At 50.3% G+C, this 26,470-nt stretch overlaps 2 protein-coding genes across 2 annotated transcripts in view; both read right to left on the reverse strand.

Moving 5' to 3' along the window:
- The window catches only part of GALNT16 (polypeptide N-acetylgalactosaminyltransferase 16), a 75,080-nt gene extending 54,468 nt beyond the window's left edge, over positions 1 to 20,612 (reverse strand). The window contains exon 1 of the mRNA XM_045564903.1: positions 20,112 to 20,612. Within this exon, the coding sequence (XP_045420859.1) occupies positions 20,112 to 20,288 (177 nt within the window). The 5' untranslated portion in view covers positions 20,289 to 20,612. The remainder of the gene's footprint in view (positions 1 to 20,111) is intronic.
- A 3,033-nt stretch (positions 20,613 to 23,645) lies between these two features.
- Positions 23,646 to 26,470, reverse strand: part of EXD2 (exonuclease 3'-5' domain containing 2) — a 40,187-nt gene continuing 37,362 nt past the window's right edge. The window contains exon 10 of the mRNA XM_045564921.1: positions 23,646 to 23,711. The gene's annotated coding sequence lies outside the window, so the exon portion shown is untranslated. The remainder of the gene's footprint in view (positions 23,712 to 26,470) is intronic.

Genomic DNA, 26,470 nt, shown 5'->3' on the forward strand with positions numbered 1-26,470 from the left:
TCCCTGCTCAATTCTGTTTGGTAAAAGAAATCTTACCCATCAGCCAGGGGATAGATGCTTCTTTCTCAAACTGAACTGTACAATTCACTCATCCTCGCCTTTAGCCACTAAACATTTACTGAGATCTGGCCAGGCGGCCACTGTGCTGGGCCTATGAGAGCAGCCAGACTGGAGGCTCCGCCCTCAGGGAGCCGACAGGGATTCTATCTCTAGGATTGTCACTTAGTGGAAACACCACAGTGATGTCAGTGATGATTATACAAACGATGCTGAAAGAGTCCCTAGAAAGGTGAAGGGTGTGATGCGGAGTTGCACTTCTACAGAGATGTCCCAACAGTGGGCAAAGTCGCAAATCTCAGCGAGGTATGTGGGGACTTGATCTGGAAAACTAGGAGCATGAGCGACTCGCACGTCCTGGACAGCCTCCCGATTATTCACCAGCAGGAGTTAGGCACCAACAAGACGCTGAGCGCTCTGTGGCAGGCCTGGGGGTCAGGGTCTTGTGTTTTCCACTGGAAAAAGGGCAAATTGTGCCGAGATGTCAGTCAATGCCTTTCTGCTCACATTCCCTTTTTTATTAAAAGTTACATTTTATTATAAAGATTTTCAAACACACCAAGAAGTTGCAAGAATAGTATAGTGAACACCCATGTACCCACCACCTAGATTCTACTGTTAACATTTTACTGTGTTTGCTTTGTCATAAATCTATCCTATCCATTGTCATCTGTCAATCAATCCATTTTAATTTTTTGGTGCATTTGAAAGGAAGCTGTAGACCTCAGTACATTTCACTTAAACACTTCAGCATGCATATCATTAACTAGAATCAATATTTCTTTAAAATGTGTGTGTAAAAATGCACAAATCTTAAGGGTACCTTTGGATGGATTTTTTTTTTTTTTTTTTTTTTTTTGAGACAGAGTCTCACTTTGTTGCCCGGGCTAGAGTGAGTGCCGTGGTGTCAGCCTAGCTCACAGCAACCTCAAACTCCTGGGCTTAAGCGATCCCACTGCCTCAGCCTCCTGAGCAGCTGGGACCACAGGCATGTGCCACCGTGCCTGGCTAATTTTTTCTATATACATTTTTTAGTTGTCCAGATAATTTATTTCCATTTTTAGTAGAGACGGGGTCTCGCTCAGGCTGGTCTCAAACTCCTGACCTTGAGCGGTCCACCTGCCTCGGCCTCCCAGCGGGCTAGGATTACAGGCGTGAGCCACCGCACCCGGCCTGGATGGATTTTGATAAATGCATACACCTGTGTAGTCCAACTCCTTACCAAGAAATAGAGCAGTAATACTACTCTAGAAAGTTCCCTCATCTGCCCCTTTTAAGGGATTCTGCCCTCCCCCATGCCCTAGCCTGTGTGTCCTGTCCCTGTGACTCTGAGCACCTTGCCATAGCTGTTTGACCAGGGAGGGCACGCGACCCAAAGGCGGCCCAGCCGGGTGTTGGTTAAAGAGTGATCTTTCACCTCTGAGGCCTGGCCCCGCAGGATGAGGGGGGCCCATGGGAGGCTCTCTCAGGAGCTGGGAGACTGATTGTGCTGGTCAGACAAGGGTGCTAAGCTGAAGGGCCAGGCAGAGCTGGGGCTGGGGCCACGTGCCAGCACAAGTGTGGAGGAGCCAGAGCTAGTGAGAAACACGGGGGCACATACCCGGGAGACAAGAGACGGCTAGAGATGACATGATCCCTGAGGGACAGACAGGAGGGAGGGTCTCGGCTTCCTGCAGTTCCAGTTCTCTGGTGTCCTCACAAAACCATCTTTCTCTGAGGTCACTTGCAAGGACCTTTCCTCTACGCAGCTACAACAGCTCTGGCTGCGATGGAAATGTAGACGATAGTGCAGGGGCAAAATTGACAGTTTGATAGGAAAATGAAAGGATCTTTCCTAAATGGGAGCCATCCTACTTCTGAGGGGATGGGCTGCGGTCATGACCTAACTGTTCCTGGACAATACAACAGTACTATGAGAAAGCCAAGCACAACACCGTATGTTTTAAATGCATAATCTCGTCTGATCCTCCTGACAATCCTATCCACATAGCAGGTACTTTTATTGTCCCCATTTTAAGACTGAGGAAACAGAACAGATGTGTAATTTGCCTAAGTGTGCACGGTTGGTAAGTTGTGGAACCAGAATTCACCACGGTATGAGGCTGCGAGTCGTGGCATTTTTCTGGATGAGCAGCTCCTGTACCTGAGCAGGTGCCCAGCGGAGGCCCCAGAGTCGTGCCCAGGGCGGACAGGAAGTTTTCTATCCTGCAGCACTTATTTGTCATGAACGAGCAGCCACACATAAACAGCCTCCTTGCCCTGGCTCCACACCATCGCCTTCCGCTGCACACGCCAGGCAGGGCGGATTGACTGAAAGCTGCAGCCCAGGGCCTGACCCGCTGCTGGGAGCTCTTCCCTTATATCCTTCTCTGTGCAGCTTCTAAGACAGAGGTGTTGATCTCTCCTTGCTGACGGTGACGGGCCCGCAGGCCCCTGGAGTCCGGATGGTGGTGGGACAGCCCCACTGTTGGCATCCAGGTGGTGGCTCTGCTCCCTGTTTCCTGTGACTGGAGAACAGTCATCCTTTCCTCGTGGGACTGCAACAAGTGTTTGGGTGGAAGGTAGGGAAGAGGTCCAGAGTCACCATGGCCCTGCCAGCTCTGAGGAGTTAAAATGAGTCCCGTCTCAGGAAAGGGTCAAAGATCGTACAGCAGGGCAGGTGTGAGCAGCAAAAGGCAGGAATCTTTGCTCCAAACCAGGAGGGGTAAGGCTGAGCTGGATCATTCTTCCCAGGTACGCTCTCCTGTGGTATTTTTTTCATGCCTCTGTTATCACCTATTCCCCAGCTTTCTGTAAGCACTTCGAGGATGAGGATAGAATGTCTTGTTCACCTTTGATTTTCTGGCACCCTACACAGTTCTTGATGCTTTAATGAATATATCTTAAATGGTTGAATATGTGACATAAGTAAGCTGAGAAAGCAGAGGGACAACAACAATAACAAAATTAACGTATCAGTAAGTGCTGAGCACCTTCTAACAGCACCACTTCTAGTAAATAATCAAATCTGCCTAGCTACCCTGTGATGTAGGTGCTCAGGCACAGAGAGGTTATGTAACTTGCCCAAAGTCAAGCAACTAGTAAGTGGTGGAGCTAGATTTGAACCTAGGCAGTCAGACTCCAAAGTCTGTGGTGTTAATCCCTGTGATGACCACTGTCCTATCTTTTCTACCCTGTGAAAACTCCCTGGCATGTTACACAAAGCTCCTCACCAAGAGTGAGGACCTGCAAGAGGCCAACTGTGACCCTGGCAAACATACCAATGTCCTGGCAACCAAGACATGCATGATGCAGCCCATGAAGGGCCAAGTTATGAGCAAAGAAATAGTGGCCCTACCAATAACAGTCGGCCTCCCTCGATTCAGTCAACATTTACTGCGTGCCCACCAAGTGCCAGGCACTGACCAGGCCCTGGCACAACCAGACAGACATGTTCTTTGAAGAACCCAAGTGAATGATATTCATGATCCATCATTTGTGCTGTGATTGTTCTGTGCATGCTCCACTGTGTGCATGGTATCCCTTTTAATGTAACCACCACGATCATGATTATGTGCATTGTACTGATGAAGAAACCAAGGCCGAGAGAGGTCAGGTCACTCGTCCCATGGTAACTGCACATATTTACAGGTATCTGCATGGCAGGTACAGAAGTGAGCGCTGCAACAGCCTTGCCTCTTGTGCGCTGTGATGCTGGTGGAGGGGCGAGATGGAGAGCAGTAAAGAACAAGACCATTTCCAGGGTGATCAGTGTGGAGAAGGCAACAAAGCAAGGTAAAGGGCTAGAGAAGGCTAGGGGAGGAGCTAGCCATGGTCAGATGTGGGATGCTGGGGGTGTTCTGGGCAGAGGGGACAGCCTGTGCAAAGGGCCTGGGGCAGGACAACTTGATGTGCCTGTGGAAAGAAAGGAGGGCAGCGTGTCTGGAGCACAGTGACTGGAGGGAACAACAGGAGATCCTAAATGGGGGATTGGAACCCGGGCCTGGTTGACTCTGTGCCTGTGCGCTCCGACAACACACAGCTCTGTGTCCAGGCAGGCAGTGTGCAAGGGAACTAGAACAAGGAATTGCCTCCAGAGGACAAGGGTGGTCCCAGGTTACAAGCCCCTCTGAAAGAGACAAAACCTCACCACGCGAGTTATCAGCACATAAAGAAATAAACTCAGCTAGTGCAGACAACATCTTTGTCAAGTCTGGCACCTCTCCTGAGGTCCTTTGGGACAAACCTCACCATGCAACTTATGAAAATTAATAATCCTTAACACTTGGTCTTTGAAGTGCTCTGTGTATGCAATTACTTCCCAGCAGGAAGCAATTTCAGAATGAATATTGTTTCTTTAATGACCAGTCACGGTCCCTTGGGGTTTAGAGTTGCCCTGGGGACAGGCTCAGCTCCTACCCAGCACCCTCCTTGGGCAAGGGGCTGTCTGGAGGAACAGTGGACTCCGCTAGGCTCCCCAGTACAGGCCTGTGAAAGATGCAGTCTCAGAAATGCCTCACGCCTGTGTGCTGGGATGAAGAGGGAGTGATGTCAGTGTTCATGAGCCACTTCTCGGGGTCACATGAGCCCAGGAGGAGCGGAGGGTTCAGCTGGTGCCATGACCACACAGAGATGCAGCCTACAGCCCCACTGGCAACAGAGGAGAGGGCTTTGGGGAGGGCAGACAAGCCGAGCAGGGTCTACAAGCTTTGGAGTTGCCCCTTTTCCTCCATCCCACTCCAGGGCTCTATGGGGGCTCTGAATGAGACCCCACACACCTAACAAGGTCTGGAGCTGAATTAGGTTTTCCCTCTCTTTATATTATTGGATGGTTAGGAGCCCAGATGCCTGCTTTATATCCTAGCACTGTGAAATTGATTAAAATGGAAATTTTCAAAGTAAGAAGCATAAATCAACACTAAGCAGCAACACCCCCATTATTCCTGTTGCACAGGGAAGGTGGCACCCCGGGACTAGGAGCGGATTATTCCAGGCTGGGCTCTGAGCAGTCTGTGTGGCTCGGGAGCAGAATAAATATTAGCCTCAGGGTGAAATCACAGTCTCTTCCCCCTACAGCCCAGTCTTCATTTCTCGGCCTCGGCCTCCGCCCTGCTAGGCTACGACCTCATGAGATGAGCTGGAAGTGGGGTTACCCCACCAAGCCTTTGCCCAGATCACACCTCCCGCCTGATGCTCCTTTCTCTGTGTCCAACCTGAACGTGCTCATCTTCAAAGATTCAGCCCAACTTGTCACCCTTCAGTGAAGCCAGCCAAGACTTTACTACACACAGCATATGCCCTACCACGGCCCCCACCACCCTTCCCACTGTCCCTGACAAGCTGGAGCAACTTGAGGACAGAAGCTGGGTCTTATTCACCCTTGTCCCCCGGCTTCTACCTTCGTGCTTGTTGCACACTAGAAAACCAATGTTTTCTGAGTGGAGATGTACATAACATTTATTGAGTGTACTTACTATGGATACTGTGCTGAGACTTAAAAGAGATGTACTCTTTATAACAACTCTAAAAGGTAGGTGCTGTTGTTATTTAGGGCCGGGATTAGGGTGAGGCAAGTAGAGTACTGACCTCAGACGCAAGTGCAAAGGAGCCTCCAAAACTCAGTAATCAGGTGCTTAATATTTTAATAAGGTATTTTTAAAAATCAAAATGAATGCAAAAAATCCTTAGTGAACAAAATATTAAAATTTTAGATAAAGATAGGATCTGAGTCTGCACTCATGACTCACCTCACCCTACTTCTAGCCCTGTCAGATTCTTTGTTTATAATTTTGGTATTTTGTTCAACAACTCACTTCCAGGTATTTATCTAAGGAATTCATTAAGGCTATGTGCAACGATTTACCTACAAGAATGTTCATTGTTGTGTTATTTATAAAAACAATGCACTGGATAACATATTTGGCTGGACCATAGGAAACTGCCAATATCTGATCATTTTTTACCTAAAAAACAGCAATTTCATATTGTCCAATCTAATCTAAATATCCAGCCTTTATGAACTGTGATTATATAATCCACGGAACAGTCACACAATGAAATACTAGACAACAATTAAAAAATATTGGGAAGGCCAGGCGCGGTGGCTCACGCCTATAATCCTAGCACTCCAGGAGGCCGAGGTGGGTGGATCACTCGAGGTCAGGAGTTTGAGACCAGCCTGAGCAAGAGTGAGACCCTGTCTCTACTAAAAATAGAAACAAATTAGCCGGCCAACTAAAATATATATGGAAAAAATTAGCCGGGCATGGTGGCGCATGCCTGTAGTCCCAGCTACTCGGAAGGCTGAGGCAGTAGGATTGCTCAAGCCCGGGAGTTTGAGGTTGCTGTGAGCTAGGCTGACGCCATGGCACTCACTCTAGCCAGGACAACAAAGTGACACTCTGTCTCAAAAAAAAAAAAAAAAATATTGGGAAGACTATTTATGACATAGAAAAGTGTTCATGATATAGTGTTAAATGAAAATAAGTCACAAGACAGTACAAAATCTTTGATTTTGCTTTTTGTGAATCAAAAAAAACCTGAATTGATTATTTGCCACAATGATAACAGTGGTTACCCTAAATGGTGGGATTTGGGGTGATTTTTATTTCCTTCTATTTGATTTCCTGTCTTATCTATTAAACATGTATTATGTAAAATAATACTAATAAAGGTAATACTATAATACTAATAAAAGTAAAAGCTTTTTGTCATTGATCTCATGCCTTTCTACCAAGACTTTGTCAGCCCCTCACCCCCGGAAGGTGAAGAGAAGACGGGCCTCCCGGTCCCAGGCTCTCAGTCTGCCCTGCCTGCTCCCCAGCTTGGCAGCGCTTTCTCTGCCAACAGTGCCTTCCACACCAGCCCATCCGGGTTGATCTTCAGAAGACGAGCCTGAGAACCCAGAATTGACTTGCCGTCCTCCAGGCAGGTGACAACAGCACCACATGGGTGACAAGCTTGGGGGACCGGCATCTTGCCTTCCATCCTCCACTACACCCTCAGTCTCAGTCTTCATGCAACTGAGATCCAGCAACCTTGGGGCACTAGCTCTTTCCTTTTTTTACTTTTAAAATGTTTTAAGAGTTGAGGTTTTTTTTTTTAATTCCAAAAAGTACAAAGACTAAGAATACAATTACTTGCACTGCCACCAGGACTAACAACTGTTAACGTTTTGTTAGATTTGGTTCAACCCTCTCTCTTATAAAAAAAATAACTGAAAAAGAAAAACCAAAAACCACACCAAAAAACAAACAAACAAAAAAAAGCAACCAAAACAAAACATCACAAATAAAGTCAAACTCCATTTTGGTCCCCTCCCCCATCTTTCTCCAGGGACACTCGCTGTTGTAAATGTGCTGTGCATCCTCTTCGGTCCATTTCTATACTTTGAGATAAATACATGTGCGTGCACACATACACACGTCTAGGAACAACATATGGAATTGCTTTGTATAATTTTACTTTACATAAATGGTATCACACTAAATCATCTTGTCCTGCAATTGGGTTTTTTCCCCTCTAACATTTTATTTTTCAGCTCCATTCATACCAATATATATTGATCTAGTTCATTTCTTTCACTTCTGCAAGGTATTCCATCCTAAGTGGGTGGGTCCTCTCCCTTTCCATGGAACTCTCTGGGGGCATAAGTAACACCAAGACTTTCCCTGACCTTGTGGGTCCTAATTTAGACAGCCTAAGCCAATTGCAAGGGCTCTCCCCAGCCTACATCCTTCTAGTCCATAAAACCTTCCAAACCCTGCCCCAATCCCTCTATCTTCCCACAGCCATGGCACCTGCCGAGACCACCCCTTCCTTCCTCACCCTAATCCTTTGTCTGACCCATGAGTACCTCTCTGCCTTCTTAGGTTTCCATCCTGACTTCAAGAGATAATGGAATTAAGATCCTTCAAAGAGTCTATTTTGCCCTTGTGAGCTGTGCCATCAGGTGGTCGGCACCCTGAGAAGTTGGAGCCCAGCAGCCCTGGTGGAATTCTGGCTCTGTTGCCAGGTAATCTGCCATATCTGAGTCAGGTTCCTTATCTGTAAAATGGGCATAATAATAGCTCACAGGCCTGCTGTGATGGTTAAGGGGGAAAGTACCAGCACATACCAGGCAGTCAAAAAGGGCTCTACCCTTGCCCTTTTTCAGTCTATTCTCAAACCAGCAGCCACGGCTATCTCTCAAAATCATATTACTGTTCTGTTTATGTGATTTCCAAGGCTAGATCACATATCCAGGTCTTTGCAATATCCGCCTTGGTCTCCTGGATTGCTGGCTCTGGGAAGCCAGCCACCATACATACCATGAAGACACCCAAGCGGGCCTGTGAGACTCACATGGAGAGCTGAGCCCTCCCACCAAACACGGCACCAACTTGCCAGCCATGTGAGAGAAACCCCTTCAATCCTTTAGATGACTACAGCCTGACATCTGACTGCAGCTTCAAGAGAAAACCCACAGCCTGAACAACATAGCAAGACCTCGCCTCTACAGAAAGTAAAAAATTAGCTGGGCGTGGTGGTGCATGCCTGTAACCCCAGCTATTTAAGAGGCTGAGGCAGGAGGATTGCTTGAGCCCAGGAGTTTGAGGTTGCAGTGAGCTATGATGATGCCACTGCACTCCAGCCTGGGCAACAGAGTGAGATTCTGTCTCAAAAAAAAAGAAAGAAAGAAAGAAAGAAAGAAAACCCAGAACCAACCAGCAAGCCACTACCAAATTCCTGACCCACAGAAACAGTGAGAGAGAATAAATGATGATTATTTTAAGTCATTAAATTTTGGGGTGATTTGTTATGCAACATTAGATAACTAATATACAAGTTAACAAATAATAACACCTTGTTATGACTAATAACTTATATACTAATGCTTGCATAGCACTTACTATGTGCTAGGCACAATTCTAAACTTTTTATGTGAAGTAACTCATTTAATCTTCACAGCAACCCTCTGAAATGAGGACTACTGGTATCCCCATTTTACAGATGAGAAAACGGAGGCACAGAATGCTTAAATAACCTGCTCATAAGTGGCAGCCCTGGAACATGAACACCAACACTTTGGCTCCAGTGTGTGCCTCCATAACCACTATCCCATGCTGAATCCTGAACAAAGCTGTAATCAGAAATTTGGCACCAAGAAGCAGGAAATGGCCTCAAATTCACAGTGCCCACTTTTAAGGGAAGGAAAGAGGATAGAGATAAAAAGGAAAAGAGCCAAACTTCTCACTTCCCCCAGACCTTCCAGATTCCTGCCCTTCTTGGGTTTACGACTCCTCTGTCTCCTGTGCTGCCAGTGAGCTGGCCCTGGATCACAGCCCAAACTCTCCTCCACCAAATAAGTGAAGGGGGTATTGAGATTTTCCTGACAGGAGCGGTTAGTGAAATGTTGCACATCTCCTTAGCTGGCATTCTGGCCCATGGAAATGAGCAATGTCTCTTCTGCACATGTTCTGGCTCAATGTAAGCCTCATCCTTGCCTCTTCAAAGTGGCCAACATCTTAAAGCATGTCAAGTCCCTAAAGTGGTGAAAAATCTCTACGAGAAGACAACTGCATCTAATGCAGGATAAGTAAATACAAGGTGTATGTGCTAGGGTCCATTTCCAAGTCCTTTGCAGACATGGCTAATCGATCACAGCCTCTTTCCCACTCAGCCTGGATGCAGCTCCAGAACCCTTCTCACCACAGTGCTCCAGGCTGCCACGTCCACACAGGTTCTGAGTTGGCATTAGAGCTGAGACCCATTTGTCATTCTGGCTCTAACAGGACAAAGACAAAACACCAAAAGAAATAGACTGGAACTAATCCCTCTACTTTCCAGGGGAGTAAAAGGCTTCCCGCCTCCCCTGCTCCTACCCCTCCTCCAAAACCCATTTTCATCACAGCAAGAGCTTAGAAGGGATTTCTAAAAAAGAAGACACTGCAAAAAAAATATTGATCTTGCTTTTAATGACAGTGTGAGAACTAGGGCCCATGCTGGGAGATGTCCTGAGCCCACAGATGATGGTGAATTAGGAACCAATGGCTCAGCAGCAGCTAGACCGGAAAGGACTCATCCTGAAGTCAGGTAAACTAGGATGCACAGCCACATTCTTCACGTTGTACTGTCATGTGTTGCTTAACAACGGGGATCCATCCTAAGAAATGTGTCTGTAGGCACGTTTGTCATTGTGCAAATATCCTAGTGTGCACTTACCAGCCTACCACACTCTTAGGCTGTATGGTACAGCCTGTTGCTCCTGGGCTACAAACCTGTACAGCATGTTACTGTACTGAATACTGTAGGCAACTGTAACACAGTGGTAAGTATCTGTGTATCTAAATGTATCTAAACATAGAAAAGGTACAGTAAAAATACAGTATAAGAGATAATAAATGGTACACCTGTGTGAGGCACTTACCATGAGTGGAGCCTGAAGGACTGGAAGTTGCTGTGGGTGAGTCAGTGAGAAAGTGGTGAGTTAATATGAAAGCCTAGGATATTACTATACGTTACTGCAGGCTTTATAAATGCTGTACACTTAGGCTGCACTAAATTTATTTTTTTTTAAAGTAATTGTGTTCCAATGTTAAGATGACTACAGTGTCACTAGGCGATGGGAATCTTTCAGTTCCATTATAATCTTAAGGGACCATGGTGTACATGTGATCCATCATCGACAGAAATGTTATGCAGTGCATGACCGTATAACCTTCCTTGGACGACCTCCTAGCAGTTTAGAGAGGGGACGTGAATGAATGTGAGCACCAGCACTGCCCAGTGGAAATAGACAAGCCGTGTATGTAATTTAAAATTTTCTCCAGCCTGAGCAAGAGCGAGACCCCGTCTCTACTAAAAATAGAAAGAAATGATCTGGACAGCTAAAAATATATGTAGAAAAAAATTAGCCGGGCATGGTGGCGCATGCCTGTAGTCCCAGCTTCTCAGGAGGCTGAGGCAGTAGGATTGCTTGAGCCCAGGAGTTTGAGGTTGCTGTGAGCTGGACACCACAGCACTCTAGCCCGGGCAACAGAGCAAGACTCTGTCTCAAAAAAAAAAATTTCTAGTAGCCACATTAAACAAGTGAAAAGAAACAGGTGAAATTAATTTTAATAATATATGTTATTGATCCCAATATATCCAAATATTATCATTTCAATATGCATAAAAATACTAGTGAGGTATTTTAATTCTTTTTCTAAGTCTTTGAAATGCAGTGTGTATCTTACAACACATTTCAATTGAGATACTAAATTTTCACCACAAATACTTGATCTGTATTCAGACTTCATAAAAATTTACAGTTGAAAATGTAGATGCCACATATCGAAGTTCTCCTAAAAGTTTTCCCACAACCGAAAGGAGTGTCATTTTAAAATTTAAACCCATGGAAATTAAATAAAATGAAAAATTCAGTTCCTCTATTACACTAACCACATTTGAAGCGCTCAATAGCCGCAGGTGGCTGGCGACTGCCTTATTGGTGAGTCCAGGGCTGGCCGGCGCGAGGGGACTGCGCTCTCTCCACACAGGGGCAGCTGCTGGCCCCCTACCCAAGCCCCTGTGACTCTGCTTGGGCTTAGGGGAACCTAGGGGCTGGCCCCTCTGAATGTTCTTGCTCAGGTCTGCTGCCTCACAACCAGTTTTATTCTCTGCTCAGGCCCTTTCCTGGGCTCTGCCCTTGGCCCCAGTGCCAGCTTGCAGATCTCCCTGTCGCCATAGTTCTCAAGCTGGCCCATCCCCACTCCTCTCCAAGCCCCAGCTCCAGAGCTCCAGCCCAGCTGTGGTTCAGGGATCCTGCTTGTCTGGAAGGGCTATTTAGGTGATGCTGTGTTCTCTGCTGTAGAAAAAAACAGGGGCTGGCAATCTTGGGGAACATTGGGGAATGACCCATTTCCTTTGGTGTTTTGGGAGAAGGCCCTTGCCATTTTCATAACCGCACAAGGTGGCACCAAGACTTTATAAAGCATGCCATGGGCAGCCTCTGCTTTCTACTGGAGAATCCCTTTTGGCTTGCTGCTCCAAAAGGCCTCTGTAGCCTCCCTTGGTCCCTGCAGTGTGTGTGCACTGCCCCTTGGTCCCTTTCTTCATCTGGCCTCTGGGTTGGTGCACTATCTAGGGCCACGCTCAGTCCTGACGACGTCACCCATTCTCGCCACCAGAACCACAGCAGACATCACTAATCGATCACGAGCTCTTTTTCCGTGAGCCTCAAGCTAGGTTCTACCCCAGGGATAATACCCTCCATCTCTCAACCCCAGTAAGAGATCCCACAGGGAGAGGAAAGGATGGCTTCCAAGAAAAGAATCAGATCATAGACATGTGAGGCACCAGAAGTGAAGCCCCTAGAACTGACCCCCAATCTGGCAACTTTGGAAGGCAACATGGATTCCCTCTGGCTGTGGCACCCCAAGGCCAGACCCCCTTTGACATGAAAGGCCTTGAAATGTCAGAAGCCCTCCCCATCAGTTTGTTTAAAGGCACTAAAGGCAGAGCTGCCGTGAGAAGATGAAGGCGTGAACCTCTGAACTCCGACAAGCAGCATCTCAAAGGGCATGACTGACGGGGGTGGAATTGAGAAAGCACCTGCAGCTTGCCAGGGACACATGCAGCTATGTCGTACCCATCACCCGGGAACTGGCGGGGCCACCTGAACCTCAGAGGACACAGCCTCAGTCGGGCCGGAGCAGAGCGGCCCCTGGCCCTTCCTCCCCTGCCTGCAAGACACTGCGCGGGCCCTGCTCCTGCCAGGCTGGGCTGCCCCTGCGCGGTGCCCCCTTCCACAGCTGGGGGCAGCTTGTACGGAGGGCAGCCTGAGGTGCAAGACAGGAAAGGGCAAGAATTCCAAGTCCCTGCATTGCCAGAAAACATCACTTCCAGAGAGCCAGCAGCACCTGAACAGAACACTACGGGCCAGACAAGGAGACAAAGGGCGACTTGATAGGTACCACCATGTGGAGGAATTCTCCTTCCCACACAAAACTTGCCCTCCGGAGACACAGTCCTCCCCCATCCTGCCCCACCCCAATATCTCAACAAGGGCCCCATTCATTACCTTTTGTCTGTTAAATCTCTTCAGGCACCAGCACCCTCCCTTCCTCCTCACCAGCGACACACACACACACACACCCCACATACACCATACAGACACACACACCACACACACATAAACCCCCCCCACACCCCACATATCATACACATACCCACATACACATAACACACATAACACACATATACCACACACACCACATACCACATACAACACACATGACACACAACACAAATTTCACATACATCCCACATACACACCTGTAGACAATTCTGCATACATGTCTGCGTGCATCCCCAGACACACTCACAAGGATCCTAGGCTTCTAGTGCAGCAGAGGCGAGCTGCAAAGCTCCACCAGACAGTGTTTCAAAGGAAGAGAAAGCGGAAGCAGTAGAGGTAGGGCCGGTTCTCCTTGTGAGAATTTGAAGGTTTCAAACACTATGAACACACGTGGTCCAAGTCTTTGTACGCCTCACCTCCTGGCCTTATTCTCCTTAATTCAAGCCCTGGCTGAGGGGCGCCTCACTTTTGTGGGAGAAGTTCAACAAAGTCAAAGATGATTCGAGCTGAGAGGGACCTTGGAGAACTTATCATTCAACCCTCATCTGACAGATGAGGAAACTGAGGCCCAGGGAGTAGAAGTGACTCACCTAAAGAAACACAGCCCCTTGGGGACAGGGCTGAGCCTAGAAGTGAGGTCGCTGGGCCTTCATTCCAATCCTCTCTCCGTCCCTCCACCCCCATACCCCTGACAGCCAGTATCTGTTCTGCCCGGGGCCACGTCATTCTGCCCAACCCCGCCAGAGGCCAGGAGGATCCCATGATGGCAGGTCTCACAATCCATGTTCAGAGATGTCATGCACCTCTGAGCTCTGAGACAATGTTGCCCCTGATCTACATGAAGCCAACCTCGCTTTATGAAACAGCAGGAAAGAGGAGCTGGTGCCCTTAAGCTAAAAGTGAAGCTTTTCCTAGCGGGTCCAGAAAAGTGGAAGGGCTACACCAGGGCAGACTCGCCTCAATGCCTCCTCAAATGTGCCTGACCCTTGTCTTGTCTCATAGGATAATTGACAAGGTTCCTCCATGCGCCCGTCTTTCCCAAAATACCCCTGGCCTGCCTCTCTCATCTGATCTGAAATGTTCACAAAAGTCCTCTGGGTGGCCGTTACCGTCGCTAGCCAGATTACGCTCAAGGTGCACCCTGGAATTCACGGTGCGGGGAGACAGGCAGGCCTGGGCTTCAGCCTCCTCCACACCTTGCGTGCCTCAGTCCCGGGGAGCAGGAAAGATACTAAAACCAGTGTTTCTGACTTTGCAGCTTTGCCCCCAAGCGGCCTCGGCCCGTCTCCCTCCCTGCTTGGCAGCTCCAAAGGAGGAGGGCAGGGAAGAGCACAGCAGCAGTTAAGGGTTTCCTGTAGTCACCCCCCTCCCCAGCCTGGCCTTGGTGTGTTGGGCCAGCCCTGCTTCCCAGGGCACCAGGGCTCTTACTGTGCAATAAATGGTCCCTATTTCATGACAGTGGGTCTTTTTTTCTCCCCTACTTGCTGGAGTGCTTATCTGCCAACAGAGAGTGTGGAGAAACCATGGTTGGCCTTTAATCAGGCATCAAATATTTTTTTAAATAATTATCCTTATTGGTTTTGTCATTTTAATGTTAATAGATGCTTATTATAAAAAATATTGGGAAAAAAATCCAAAAGATGGAAGGGGGGATTACCCATATTCTGCTTCCCTACTGCTAACATTTTGTTTGGTATGGCTTCTGCATTTTTTCTCCAAAAAAGGTTTATGGAGTGAATACAAAGCAAGGTGCTGACTCAGGTGCCACAGGTAAGACACACTGATACTGGGACTTGGATCTCACCTGGAAGATGCTCCAGGGTAAGGAAGACATGAGCATGGGCTTTAGGGTCAGAAACACCTGGTTTCAGATGCACTTCCTCGTTGTCCCAGTATGGGTAAGACTCAGTTTACTCGCACATTAACTGGACCTAATAATGGTACCTATTGCAATAGGTTGTTGGAATTCAACGTGGTAAAGCTTTTAAAGCAGACAGCATCCAAGTATCCCATCAACATAGCCAAAAATAAATATAATAAATATTACATAAATAAATATAATAAAGTATACAGCAGTTGTGGAGGCTAGACAGGTACAGATCGAAGCCCACAAGCATTCAGAGGAGAGACTAAGGCACTTGAAACCATTTTCGGACTGGGCTGTCCGCAAAGTCTGACTGTACCAGGCAAGTGTCTGGTTAAATGAACCGAATTTAGTGCCCATATGACTCGTATGTGAAAGGTCTGCACTCCTGCTCCTTTCCAGAAGACTTGGGTCTTACGTCTGTTTAGCCTCCTTGTATCCTTGCCCCCACTGCTCGAGGGGAAGGTGCTTAAGGTCTCCCCCAGAAGCAGACAGGGTATAAATCTTCAATCTCGTAACTGTAATGAACAGCTCAGCCATAGGTTCCCCTCTGACCTCAGGCGGTTTCTTCCATTACAGCCAGACAGTCCCCTGGGCAACTCGGCCTGGCCTTGCCTACCAGTGCCCCTCTACATCTACATCAAATGGCATTTCCAGACCCGAGAGCCTCCTCTGTTCACAGAGCTGACAAACCAGCCATCAGAGAAGGAAGCCATGCTCCCAAAGCCCTTGGCCCCGCTGGTGGGGGAACTGCTGTTACAACACAGAAATAAGGACCTGTCAGAATGAACAGCACTTGGAAACTAATCCTGTGCCCCTGGGCCTCTGGCCTTCCAGGAAGGTGACTTTTGGGGTTCCAGGGCCCCCACCAGTCTTGGGTGCCTCTGGGCTGTCCCCATGTCCCACAAGCAGGTCTCAAAATGGCCCAGGAACAGACCTCATTGACAGGAAATGAAGCCCTTTAAATCTGAACATTTTGGCAAAGGGAATTGTGGGTGTTTGTGCTTCTCCCTGCCCACTCTTTCTCATGTGTGGCACTCAGACCGATTAAATACAAAATCATTTTCTGTCATTTAGGCAAATCATATTCCCACAGCTTCAAAATGCACATTATAAATAAAATATAAACTCATTCAGATCTTATTGAAACTTCTGCTCTCAGAGAACAGTGCTAGAAAAGCCATCATCTGTGTCCCCTTCTGCTACTTGCAAGGCCTGAAGGGTTACTATGGGAACTTCCCCTGGTAGGGGCATGTCCCTCCATAAGCATAAACCTCATAGCACCCTTCAGGAGAACTCCCTTAAAACCATTTATTTATTTCTAGAAATGAAGCTGTCATCTGCTTATCTAAGAATCATCAAACCTTGCAAATCATTTAACCCAAACTTAACACACAAAATAACCAAGGTCCAGAGATGTTAAGTATTTTGTTCATGGTCACTCAGCAGTACCCCAATTTCAGGATAAGAAACTCCAGTTTAGGAAAACTCTTACCTAAACCTTTCCTGGTTCTAAATAGGAGATTGTTGATATAAATGAGTGCACCTATGCCAAAAATACCCATAATGGATAGTCTTTTTTAAAAATGTAAAATCAAATTCCATGTAACACCTTAGCCTCCCACCCATGTCTTTTAGAGAACTGGCGTATGAAAAACTGAGTCCCAAACCCAAACCACAACCACCACAAACGATCTCCCCAACTTCAAGGCCTGAAGACTCAAGCCTAGTCATTTCTGCTCCGCCTCCTGCTTTGGCTGCTGTGCTGTGCCAGCCTGCATCAATGTGGATTCAAGGGAATGTCACCAAATCCACTGCCTTGCCCATAAAGTACAGCATGGAAAAATAAAAAACCCTGCTGCATCATAAGCAGCCATATAGGGATGGAATCAGTATCTCCCTTTACTTGTACAGATTCCATAACCAAATTTTTTACATCAAAATTTGTGACACATGGGCTGACAGCAGGACAGAATATTAAAAATCAGGACCTCCCTGAGAAATCTGGCCATACGGTTGCCATGCCGACACTCCATAATGCCAAAGAAGCGTTTCCAAGGTCCAGAAGCAACTTGGCTGGCTTCGAATAGCCCAGATATTGTGAAAGCAGAGCTGCCTCCTGGTCCAGGCTCGTCTGTAGACCCTCCCTTTCCCAGCTCAGCTCTCTCATTCCCCAGGGGAGTGATGATGACGCTTGTCTGAATTTGCTTAGCCTCTGACAGTAGGGCTGGCCACATCATTCTCTAAGAATCTGAAAATCCACATGCAGCATCCTGGCCTGACTAAATAGAGAAATGTTTCAGAATGGCAGAGACAGTGAGTGGTTACCACAAAGTTCAGGGAGAAAGCAAACCCTTGGCTGCACCTGCCCCTTTTAAGTTAACAAAGGGTTCAACTCCTGGAGAAGCTTGAATATGCATTTCCCTACCTCCTTACTTGAAGCTGGGAAGAAGGGGATATGAAGCTTGGACCATTCATTGACTGCTCCCAGAAATGGGCAAAAATTCTATTTCACTCCTTTAAGAAGTCTTGCTGTGCATCAACGTGGGGATGCACAGCATAGTCCCTGCATGCATAGCTCACATTCAGCTAAGAATCACACGGAAGTGAAATAACTCAAAGGTAGGACTACAATGCAAGGCAGTGAGTGTCAAAGGCGATGTGTGATTGGGGGCCAATGCAGGAGGAAAAGACATCCAGGATTAACACTTATGGACAGAGGGGGAGCTGGCTGTGCCCCTAAGTGGCTCCCCAGGACTTCCATCCTCCCTTTCTTCCTGCACCTTTGCTTCCCGGCTCCCAGGCATTTCCCTGATACTCCTTCACACTTCAAACTTAGCTTCCAGTTCTCAGCCCTGTTCTCATCTGTAGCAAGTGAAACCCTGTGGGAATAGGGCGGGGCAAGAGGATGTTCACTGGTACTCCCCACCACCTCCAATTGCCACCTCTCCAGCATGGGCCAGGTCAGGGTCCAGGGTTTTGTTTTGTTTTGTTTTGTTTTGAGACAGAGTCTCACTCTGTTGCCCGAGCTCGAGTGCCATGGGATCAGCCTAGCTCACAGCAACCTCAAACTCCTGGGCTCAGGCAATCCTTCTGCCTCAGCCTCCCGAGTAGCTGGGACTACAGGCATGCACCACCATGCCTGGCTAATTTTTTCTATGTATTTTTAGTTGTCCAGTTAATTTCTTTCTACTTTTTTTTTTTTTTTTTAGTAGAGACAGGGTCTCACTCTTGCTCAGGCTGGTCTCGATCTCCTGAGCTCAAAGGATCCACCAGCCTCGGCCTCCCAGCATGCTAGAATTACAGGCATGAGCCACCGCTCCCAGCCCAGCGTTCAGGGTTCTGAAGCAGAGGCTGTGAGCAACAGTTTCCCTGTGCTCTCTTCCCTCCTTTCCTCCTGCCTCCTCCTCCCCTTCCAGCTCACACCCTCCTCCCATGACCTCACCAGAGAGAGGGACAGAGCATCTAGCCAGCCTGCCTTCCCTGTGCAGCTCTAGGCACACCTCTCCTGAGACCAGGGCTGGTCCTCTTGAAAAGTAAGACTGGGGCAGCTTGTGTTCCTGGAGTGGAAGCTCCCTGGGTCCTGGGGGCCACTACTGATTTGGCTAGCGCCAGCTCCAACCTATCCGTCTACCCTGATCTCAACACCCTGGGGGCTCAGCACAGCAGCCTTTTCCTCATCAGCCTTTCTGTCCACCCATCCACAAGTGCTTTGGAAACAGTGTCCTAGGAACAGGTCCCTCAGCTCAGAGGGGAACATGCCGCCTAATCAAGCTTGCCCCCAGAGAGTTCATCCAGACGGGGATCTAGGACAAAACGCACAACCCACCCCCTCCCCCACCAGGTCTGCTCAGGTAGAGCCCGTAAATAATGGTCCCTTTGCAGGGGACGTGGAATCTGGGGCAGGATGGGAATATGAGAGGGCATTCCCCAGTGACCCCATATTCCTGAGGTTCAGAGCTTCCTTTGGACAAGCATCTCGGATTCTACTCCACACAAACCTCAGCCCTCGTGACCCTGCAACTCCCCCCTCCTGCTCCTGGCCCAGATCTTTCCACGTCGGAATTGCCGCCCTCCCCCACTTCCTTACCCCCGCCCCACTCTGCTCTCCTCCTGGTCCTTGTCGGGCCGGGCCGCCCCCACGCAGCAGTCCCTCCCGAGGGGCGCCCCAAGGCTCTTGTCCACCGCCTGTCCCGTCGGAAGAATGCGCCCGACCGAGAGCGCTCTCCGCAGGTCCCAGAGCCTCCCACCTCAACAGGTGCCGGCCTCTGCCTGGCCACAACAGAGCTGTCACCCCGGGCCCGGGCGAAGGCGGCGACAGGACCGCCCCCTGCAGGGCGTCTGGGGCTTCCCAGAGCGCCAAGGGCCCCAGCAGCTCCGCTAAGGCCCCCACCATACCCCACCGTCTTTGTTTCCCTGCTTGCTTAGATGTCACCGGGCTGACCTCATGCGACGGAATCGCCAAGCTCGAGCGCGGACACAGCCCGCCTACGGTAGTGGTGGACCCTAATGTTGGGGGTAGGGGTGCGTAGGCAGAGGACTCTGGGGGGCGGGGTGTCCGTGCAGAAGAAGCTGGTTCAAGTTGACCTGAGCTCAAAAGGGGACGTGAAGCCAGGCACAGCGCCTAGAGAGCCTTCCCTACCCACGCCCCCACCCGATGTCCTTTGCCCCCAGGAGGCTGAAGAGGGGGTGCGCACCGCACCTACGCGCTCAGCGGCTAGTGGCTCCCAGCGTTGGCTAGCTGCGCTCTAGGTCCAGCCGCCTTCCGGGGCGGCCAAGGCGCCAGCAGCCCCCCAGCCCCCGGCCCCGGCGGCGCAGTGCCGGGAGAGCCGCCACGTTCTCAGTCGCGCGCGAACGCCGGGCCCACCAAACTTGCAGCACTTTCTCCCAGCCCCCACCCGCTGTCACCCTCCCATCATCGGGCGCCCTGGCCCCACCGGCCCCGCAAAGGTTGCCATAACAACGGGCAGGAATGCTCCAACATATACAAAGCCGGTCCGGCGCAGCGGGCACTCAGCCCCTAGCCGGGCCCCGCGCCCTCGGCTGCTGCGCGGGGGCAGGACGCGCGCCGCTGCTCCTCCGCCGGCCGCCCGGCGCGCGGGGCGTACTCACAATGAGCGGGATGGTGCGGTCCTCGCGGAGCTGCTCCGGCCTCCCGCCGGCCCTCTGCGCGCCCCGGCCGCCGGAGGATGCTGCGTGGGCTCGGTTGTCCTGCCATAAGTAGTAGAAAGTGCCCAGGATCCAGGCTACGGTCAGGATGGCGATGGCATTGGCGCGGATCTTCCTCATGGTGGGCGGACGGGCGCCCTGGGTGGGGGCCGGGGCCGGCGAGCTCCTGGGGCCTAGGCGGGGGCGCTCGCAGCCCCAGCTGTTTGTTTTCGCTCCCGCCTGGCTGCTCAGTCCTGCAGAGCAGAAAAAGGAGAGAGGTTGGGGGGGGGAGTGATAGGGAGAGACAGGAGAGCGGAGCGATCCTCACGGTCCTAATGCCCTTCAGCCCCGAGCGCGCGCGTCCCCCGGACGCCCATTCATTCGCGCGCAGAGCCGGTCCCGCGCTCCAGCAGCCGCGGGCCAACAGACCCCGCCGCTGCGCATCGGGAGAAGAGCGCGCCGGGTAGGAAGTGTCGCGGGCCTTCCTCCCGCGCCCGGGAACCCGGCGAGACAGACGCCCGCGGCGGAATGGCGACTGGCCAGAGCCAGCCGCGGCTCCCACCGCTCGGTGACCGAACGCCCAGTGGCTGCCCCCGGCGGCTGTCCCGCCTACCCACACCCACTCCCAGACCGGGCGGCCCTGAGTCACCGACTGGAGATGCGCGACCCCCGACCTGGGCCCGCGCCGCGGAGCTGCAGTTCCGGGCTGCGCTCTGAACTGCGCTCTGGCGCGGGGTCCAAGGTGTGTTCCGCGAGTCCTTGGGAAGCGACGGCTGGTTAGGAAAGAGAGTCCTGAGTTTGCACTGGAATCCTGCGCAGCCTAGGATTCCGAGCTGCCCCAGAGCCCGCCCCAAGGAGGGATTGGAAGCTGGTGCACTTGACATTCCGGGAGAGCGAAGAGGAAGCGACGCTGCCTCACACCCGGTGCAAGGAGAAAGGGGAATACAACCACCCCACAGCTTTCACTGGCCTGGGGCTCCCAGATTTCCTGACGTTTCCCTCCACTCCGCCTCATTGTCCCCCGGACAACCCTGAGGTATCATCATCACCATTATTTCTTCTGAAACAAGGGAGGCTAGAGAGGCTGGACGATTCTCCTGAGGCCACAGGGCTAATTAGTGGGCAGAGCCCAGTCTAGAAGCCATCTCTCCATCTGACACTTTTTGACGAAGTGCAAAACGTGGTGGTAAGAGCTGAGGACACAAACCTCCTTGAGATTTTGAGAATCAGGTGTGAACTACTCTCTAGGCAGAAGGCAAGCTGGGCTAGATTAGTTTTAGGTGAAATAACAACAAAGTAAGGATCATAGAGAAAAAAATACTTCATGCAAGGTGGTCTTTGGGAAGGTGTCTCAGAGAACGTGGATAAATCCTCTGGATAAATCCTTAAGAGGCAGGGAAGAGGGAAGGGAGGGGAGGTTGGGGACTGCATGAATAGCTCATGGGAAGGTCCAGCTGATGGAAGTACTTGATGTGTTCAAGGGAGAGAGCTGCCAGGCATAGCTGGGGGTCCAGGATGCTGGGAAGGATTTGGTGAGAGTTGAGGTTGGCCAGGCTGGGTGAGTCTGCACTTAGGAGGTCCTTGAATGCCAGGGGGAGAGTTGGCAGGGAGTTTGCTTCCCGTTAGTGCTGCTGGACACCTCGGCTCCTCTGAAGACCCAGATAGGGTCAGCCCTCTAAATGAGTCGCCTGGGGAATCAGGCAAACTGAGGTCACAGCATCATGCCCTCCCCCAACTACCCTGTCAGCACCACCCTGAGGCACAGAAGTGAAATAAGGTGGTGTTTCTCCATTTCTCCAGCACTTGGGACTGAACCGCGCACATAATAGATGCTCGATACATTTCTGTTGAAGTGAGGTAAAGAAACCCTAGTTGACTTTTTGCTACAGAAAACCCAGGCTCATCACTGCAACTATGATACCCTCGCTCAGCAGACTAACCATGAGGACCCTTAGACAAGCCCAAAAATGGCCCAACCGGGAATGTGACCCTAAAAAGAAGAGAATGCACAAAAAAGGGTCTCACAAAGGGTCTACAAAAGTAGCAGGGTGTTTGAAGCATGAGCCGTGTGGCAGTCACAAACAGCAGGGCCAAGGGTGTGGAGATGCCAGCACTGGAATCGCAGGCCTCCCGGGCTTCTCTTGCCTGGGAGTTTACTCAGACTACACTAGGGGCCGTGGCTCATTTGCATAGATGGAAAAAACCACTGTCAAGCCACTGCCTAGTTTCCACAGGAATCATGGGGCAGATCCAGTGGTCATGTCATCTGTGCAACGCCAGGGAACACCTCGCTCCTTAGGAGTCAGGCTCCCCAGGCACCTCAGCTCAACCAAGAAAATGTAAGGGAACTGCCTTCCTGGTGTCCCCATTTTCACAGGGGCTCTCAGGAGGTCAAAGCCAGCCAGGTGAAAGACTCGGGGAATAGCCCTATTGCCATAGGCTGTTCCCCTCAGCCCAGACTGGTCTATGCATATCTAGTTGTTTTTGGTCTCAAAAGAGCCAGGTGAAAGGATGTGGGATGTGAAGACATCACATCAGCTCCTGATGAGAGGCTCCAAACTCACACCCCGGCGTGGGGGATGATGCTGGACTGTGCCAAGCTGAAATCAGGCTGGTAGGTTTCTGGGGACTTCAGAAGGAAGGAGGGAGGAGCTAGAGTTTGGCAGGGTTTCTACAAGTCTCACCACTTACTCACCAGGGCTCAGTGGTGAGGATGCTACACATCTGCACCAAAGTGTCACTCCCTGGTGGCTCTGTCCCTAAGAGAAGGATTCCTTCCGCCCTCCCCCCGCCTACCACCACCACCACCACCAGGAAAATCCCACAGGAGTGTAGCCTTTGGAGAAGGTGTTAGACTTCACAACCAGCCCTCCCTTAGATGGGCACTTCCCTGGGGATGGGGGTGGGGTAAGAGGGCAGATAATTACCATGCTCATCCGACTGACAAAAATTTGATGGAGACAGAAGTTGAGTGATGCCTCAAGCCACAGGCACTCTGGCAGAGCTGTGGACTAGGAGCTGCCACCTCGGCTGCAGTCCATGGTCTTTCTTCCAGATTCTAATCCCAGACGAGCACAGAACTGAGCCTGGCCCTCCCTGAGACAGACATCAATGATCAGGGATGACAGTGAGTGTGGTTTCCTCTCTGGTCCTAGGAATGGATTCCAGCAGAACCATAGAATCTAAGCAACACCAAAGAGATTTCCTGTTTCCTCACATTGCTTGAACTTTGAAGACAACAATAGTAATCATAATAGCTACAGTTTACTCAGACCCACAGGTGCCAGGCACTGGGCCAGCATTTCACATATACCGTCTCTAAAGCTCCCACAACCCTGAGCTACGGATTATCATCCCCAGCTGCAGACGAGGACATATTGAGGCTACTCACCTTGCCCGGAGTCCTACATCAGGTCAGTGTGGAGCTGGGCTGAGTCCCGTGCCATCGTCAATGACTGTGTCTGGGCACTGGCGCAGGGCTTCTGAGGCTGCTGGGCAGTCCTCAGGTGCTCACAAGTTGTGTATGAGGGACCTTGCTTGCCCCCATGGCCTCTGTTTTCTCCTCTGTAAAAGGAGGGATATGAAGAGATGTGCTCCAGGGTCCCTCCAACTGTGCCATTTTGTACTTCTAGTTCCTTTGACATTTTCTCCCTTTAGGCATTTGTCTTAGGCACAGTTCACCTTCTCTTCAGAGCTGTCAAAGCCAGCACACAAGGTAAAGTGCCAGGTGTCCCTGAGGCTCCCAGAGGCCCCAGGGAGCTCTCTGCCCCAGTGCATTTGGTGTAGGGATTTGGAGGGGAGCAGATAACAGAGGGGAGAACCGGAATGGCTCTGTGTAAAGCCCTGGCTCTGGAGTTGGACAACCTGAATTCCAATGACGATTCTGTCACATATTAGGAGATTCTTAACCTCAGTTTCCTCAAATGTAAAATGAGGTGTCAACAGCCTTTAATTTGCAGCATTGTTGGGAAAGATAGGATGAAATAATGCATGTGAAGTCTAGTGCCTGGTCACCACTCCAGTCTCCTGGAGGCCACTCCCACAGGTACTGCTGCTGCCTGCTAGGGGCGAGAGGGGACTCCTGGAGGGCCTGCCCAGGGTACACGCAGAGAACTGCTCACCATTGCCACCAAGAACAGACCCCAGGTGAGCCTCTCCAGCCACGCCTAAGGTCCAACAAGAATAGATTGTCCTGCCCCACAGGTGGGTGGCTGCCTCTTCCAGAGCCTCTGCTGAGCTGGCTGGAAGCAAGGCAGGGGACAGGCACAGAGACAGGCCCTAGCCTCTCTATGCCCATTACCCTTGAGACTCTGGGCAAGCTCAGAAGCCTCTTGCCCTGTCTGCAGCTGCAGCAGGGGCCCAGAAGGTAGGTGAAGGGACCTCATTGGACTCCTGCCCCCACCCATGTCTGCTCTAGGCAGGAAAGAAGGCAGGGATGGTGAAGAAAATGTATGTTACCATGTCACAGGCACTGTGCCAGTACATGACCCTGTGAGGAAGGCTTGACCATCCCCATTTCACAAATGGAGAGCCTGATGCCTCCACATGCACCCTCCACATGCACATGCACCCACTGCCAGCTGACTGCACTTAATGCACCAATTGTCTCTAAGGAAAAGATATTTATAGGGTGAGTTTCTATAAACCATTATAGATGGAGGAGAGGTCCTGGCTCTTTGAAAGGAACTTGCAGTTGTCTTATTATCAATCCTCCTCCTCCAGTTTGTCTGATAACCTGGACTTTTTATGTATTAGTTTCTGCCACTGGAGTGTAAGCTCTGTGAGGGAAGGGGTTCTTTTATGTTTTGTTCATCACTGTTTCCCAGTGCTCAGAACAGTGCTTTAGTAGTGGCAGATAGTACATGCTCGTTAGGTATTTGCTGATGGAAGGAAGGGAGAAGAGAAAGAGGGAGGGAGGAGAAAAGGCAGGGTAGCTCTGTGAAACATGCACTTCTCTCCTAAGTCAAGCACTTGAGAGATGCCCGCAGGATGAGAACCCAGAGAAAGGGCGCTACTCATCTAGGGTCAGGGTGGGCCAGTGTGGTGAGTCTTCTAACAGTGCTTCCTTCAGAGCAGCGACCCCCTCCCCTAATCACGGGCCAGAGCCAAACCCCACTGCCCCAGGATGAGGGGGTGAGAAAGTCCTTTGTGGTCCCATCAGAAGTCAGAGAAGGAATGACCCCAATGCTGATGGGCAACTGCAGGAACCACAAATGGTATTGCCAATCATGAAATGTCCCAGGTGTTACACTGGGGAATAATAGGATTGCAGAGGCTGCGGGCTAATTAGAAATGTGTCAAATGCCTTTTATTAACAGCAGGGAATTCATACAGAGGAGAAATGCATGAGTGAAGCCAACTGGTCAGCAGAATGGGTCCCAGAGGTAGAGCCCTTTCAAAGGCCTCTCTAACCTTCCCATGTCCACCTTCTCCTACACCCCTGCCCCTTCTCCGCAGCCTCTGCAGAGCTGAGTGGCGAAGGTCCTCAGAGCAGAGCAGACGGCCCGCCAAGACGCCAGGCCAGTGAGTGCCTACACATGCCTGTCTCTCCCCCTTGAATGGGAGCTCCTGTGAGCAGGGCCTGGCAGCCTTCTTTTGTGTATTACGAGTTTCCAGCACAGCGCTGGGCATCTTGGCAGCACTCACTAAATATCTGTGCAGAGTAGATGAATGAATGAGTATCAAGGGTGGCAGGCTGCTGCTGCTCCCCATTCTGTCCCATGAAAATGCCATTGAGCCCACTCAGACTGTAAAGCCAGAGCCTGTGTGCCCACTGGGGTGGTATTTCTAGTCCCTTCCTTACCTTTCCTTCTTGAATACCTACCTAGAATACCTACTGCCAGGCACTTCTAGATAGTGAGGATACAAAAATTAACAAAACCTGGTCCCAGCCTTGAGGAGTCTCGTAACTGATGATGGGGAAATATGCATAAATAATTACAAGAAGACAGAGCTCTACAGAAGCACAGAGGGGGCATCTTCACAAGTCAGAAGTCATTTGAGAGCTGAGCCTTAAAGTATGAGCAGGTGGGCGAGACCTGGAAGGGCACTCTGGGAAGAGGGGCAAACAAAGGTGGCTGAGATGTGTAAACGCATGACAGCACGGAAATGGTGAGTGGCTTAGTGTGTGTGTGGGCGGGGTGTGTGTGTGTGTGTGTGTGTGTGTGTGTGTGTGTGCGCGCGTGTGTGTAGGTTAGGGCTGGTGATGGTGATGAGGTTAGAGGGGTAGGCACAGACCAGTTCACAGATGCCTTCTATGCCTCTGGAAAAAATTTGGACTTACTCTGCTAAGCCAAGAATTTTAAAACAGAGAGTGACATGAT

Source organism: Lemur catta, chromosome 1 (assembly GCF_020740605.2).
Source record: "Lemur catta isolate mLemCat1 chromosome 1, mLemCat1.pri, whole genome shotgun sequence".
Lineage (NCBI taxonomy): Eukaryota > Metazoa > Chordata > Mammalia > Primates > Lemuridae > Lemur > Lemur catta.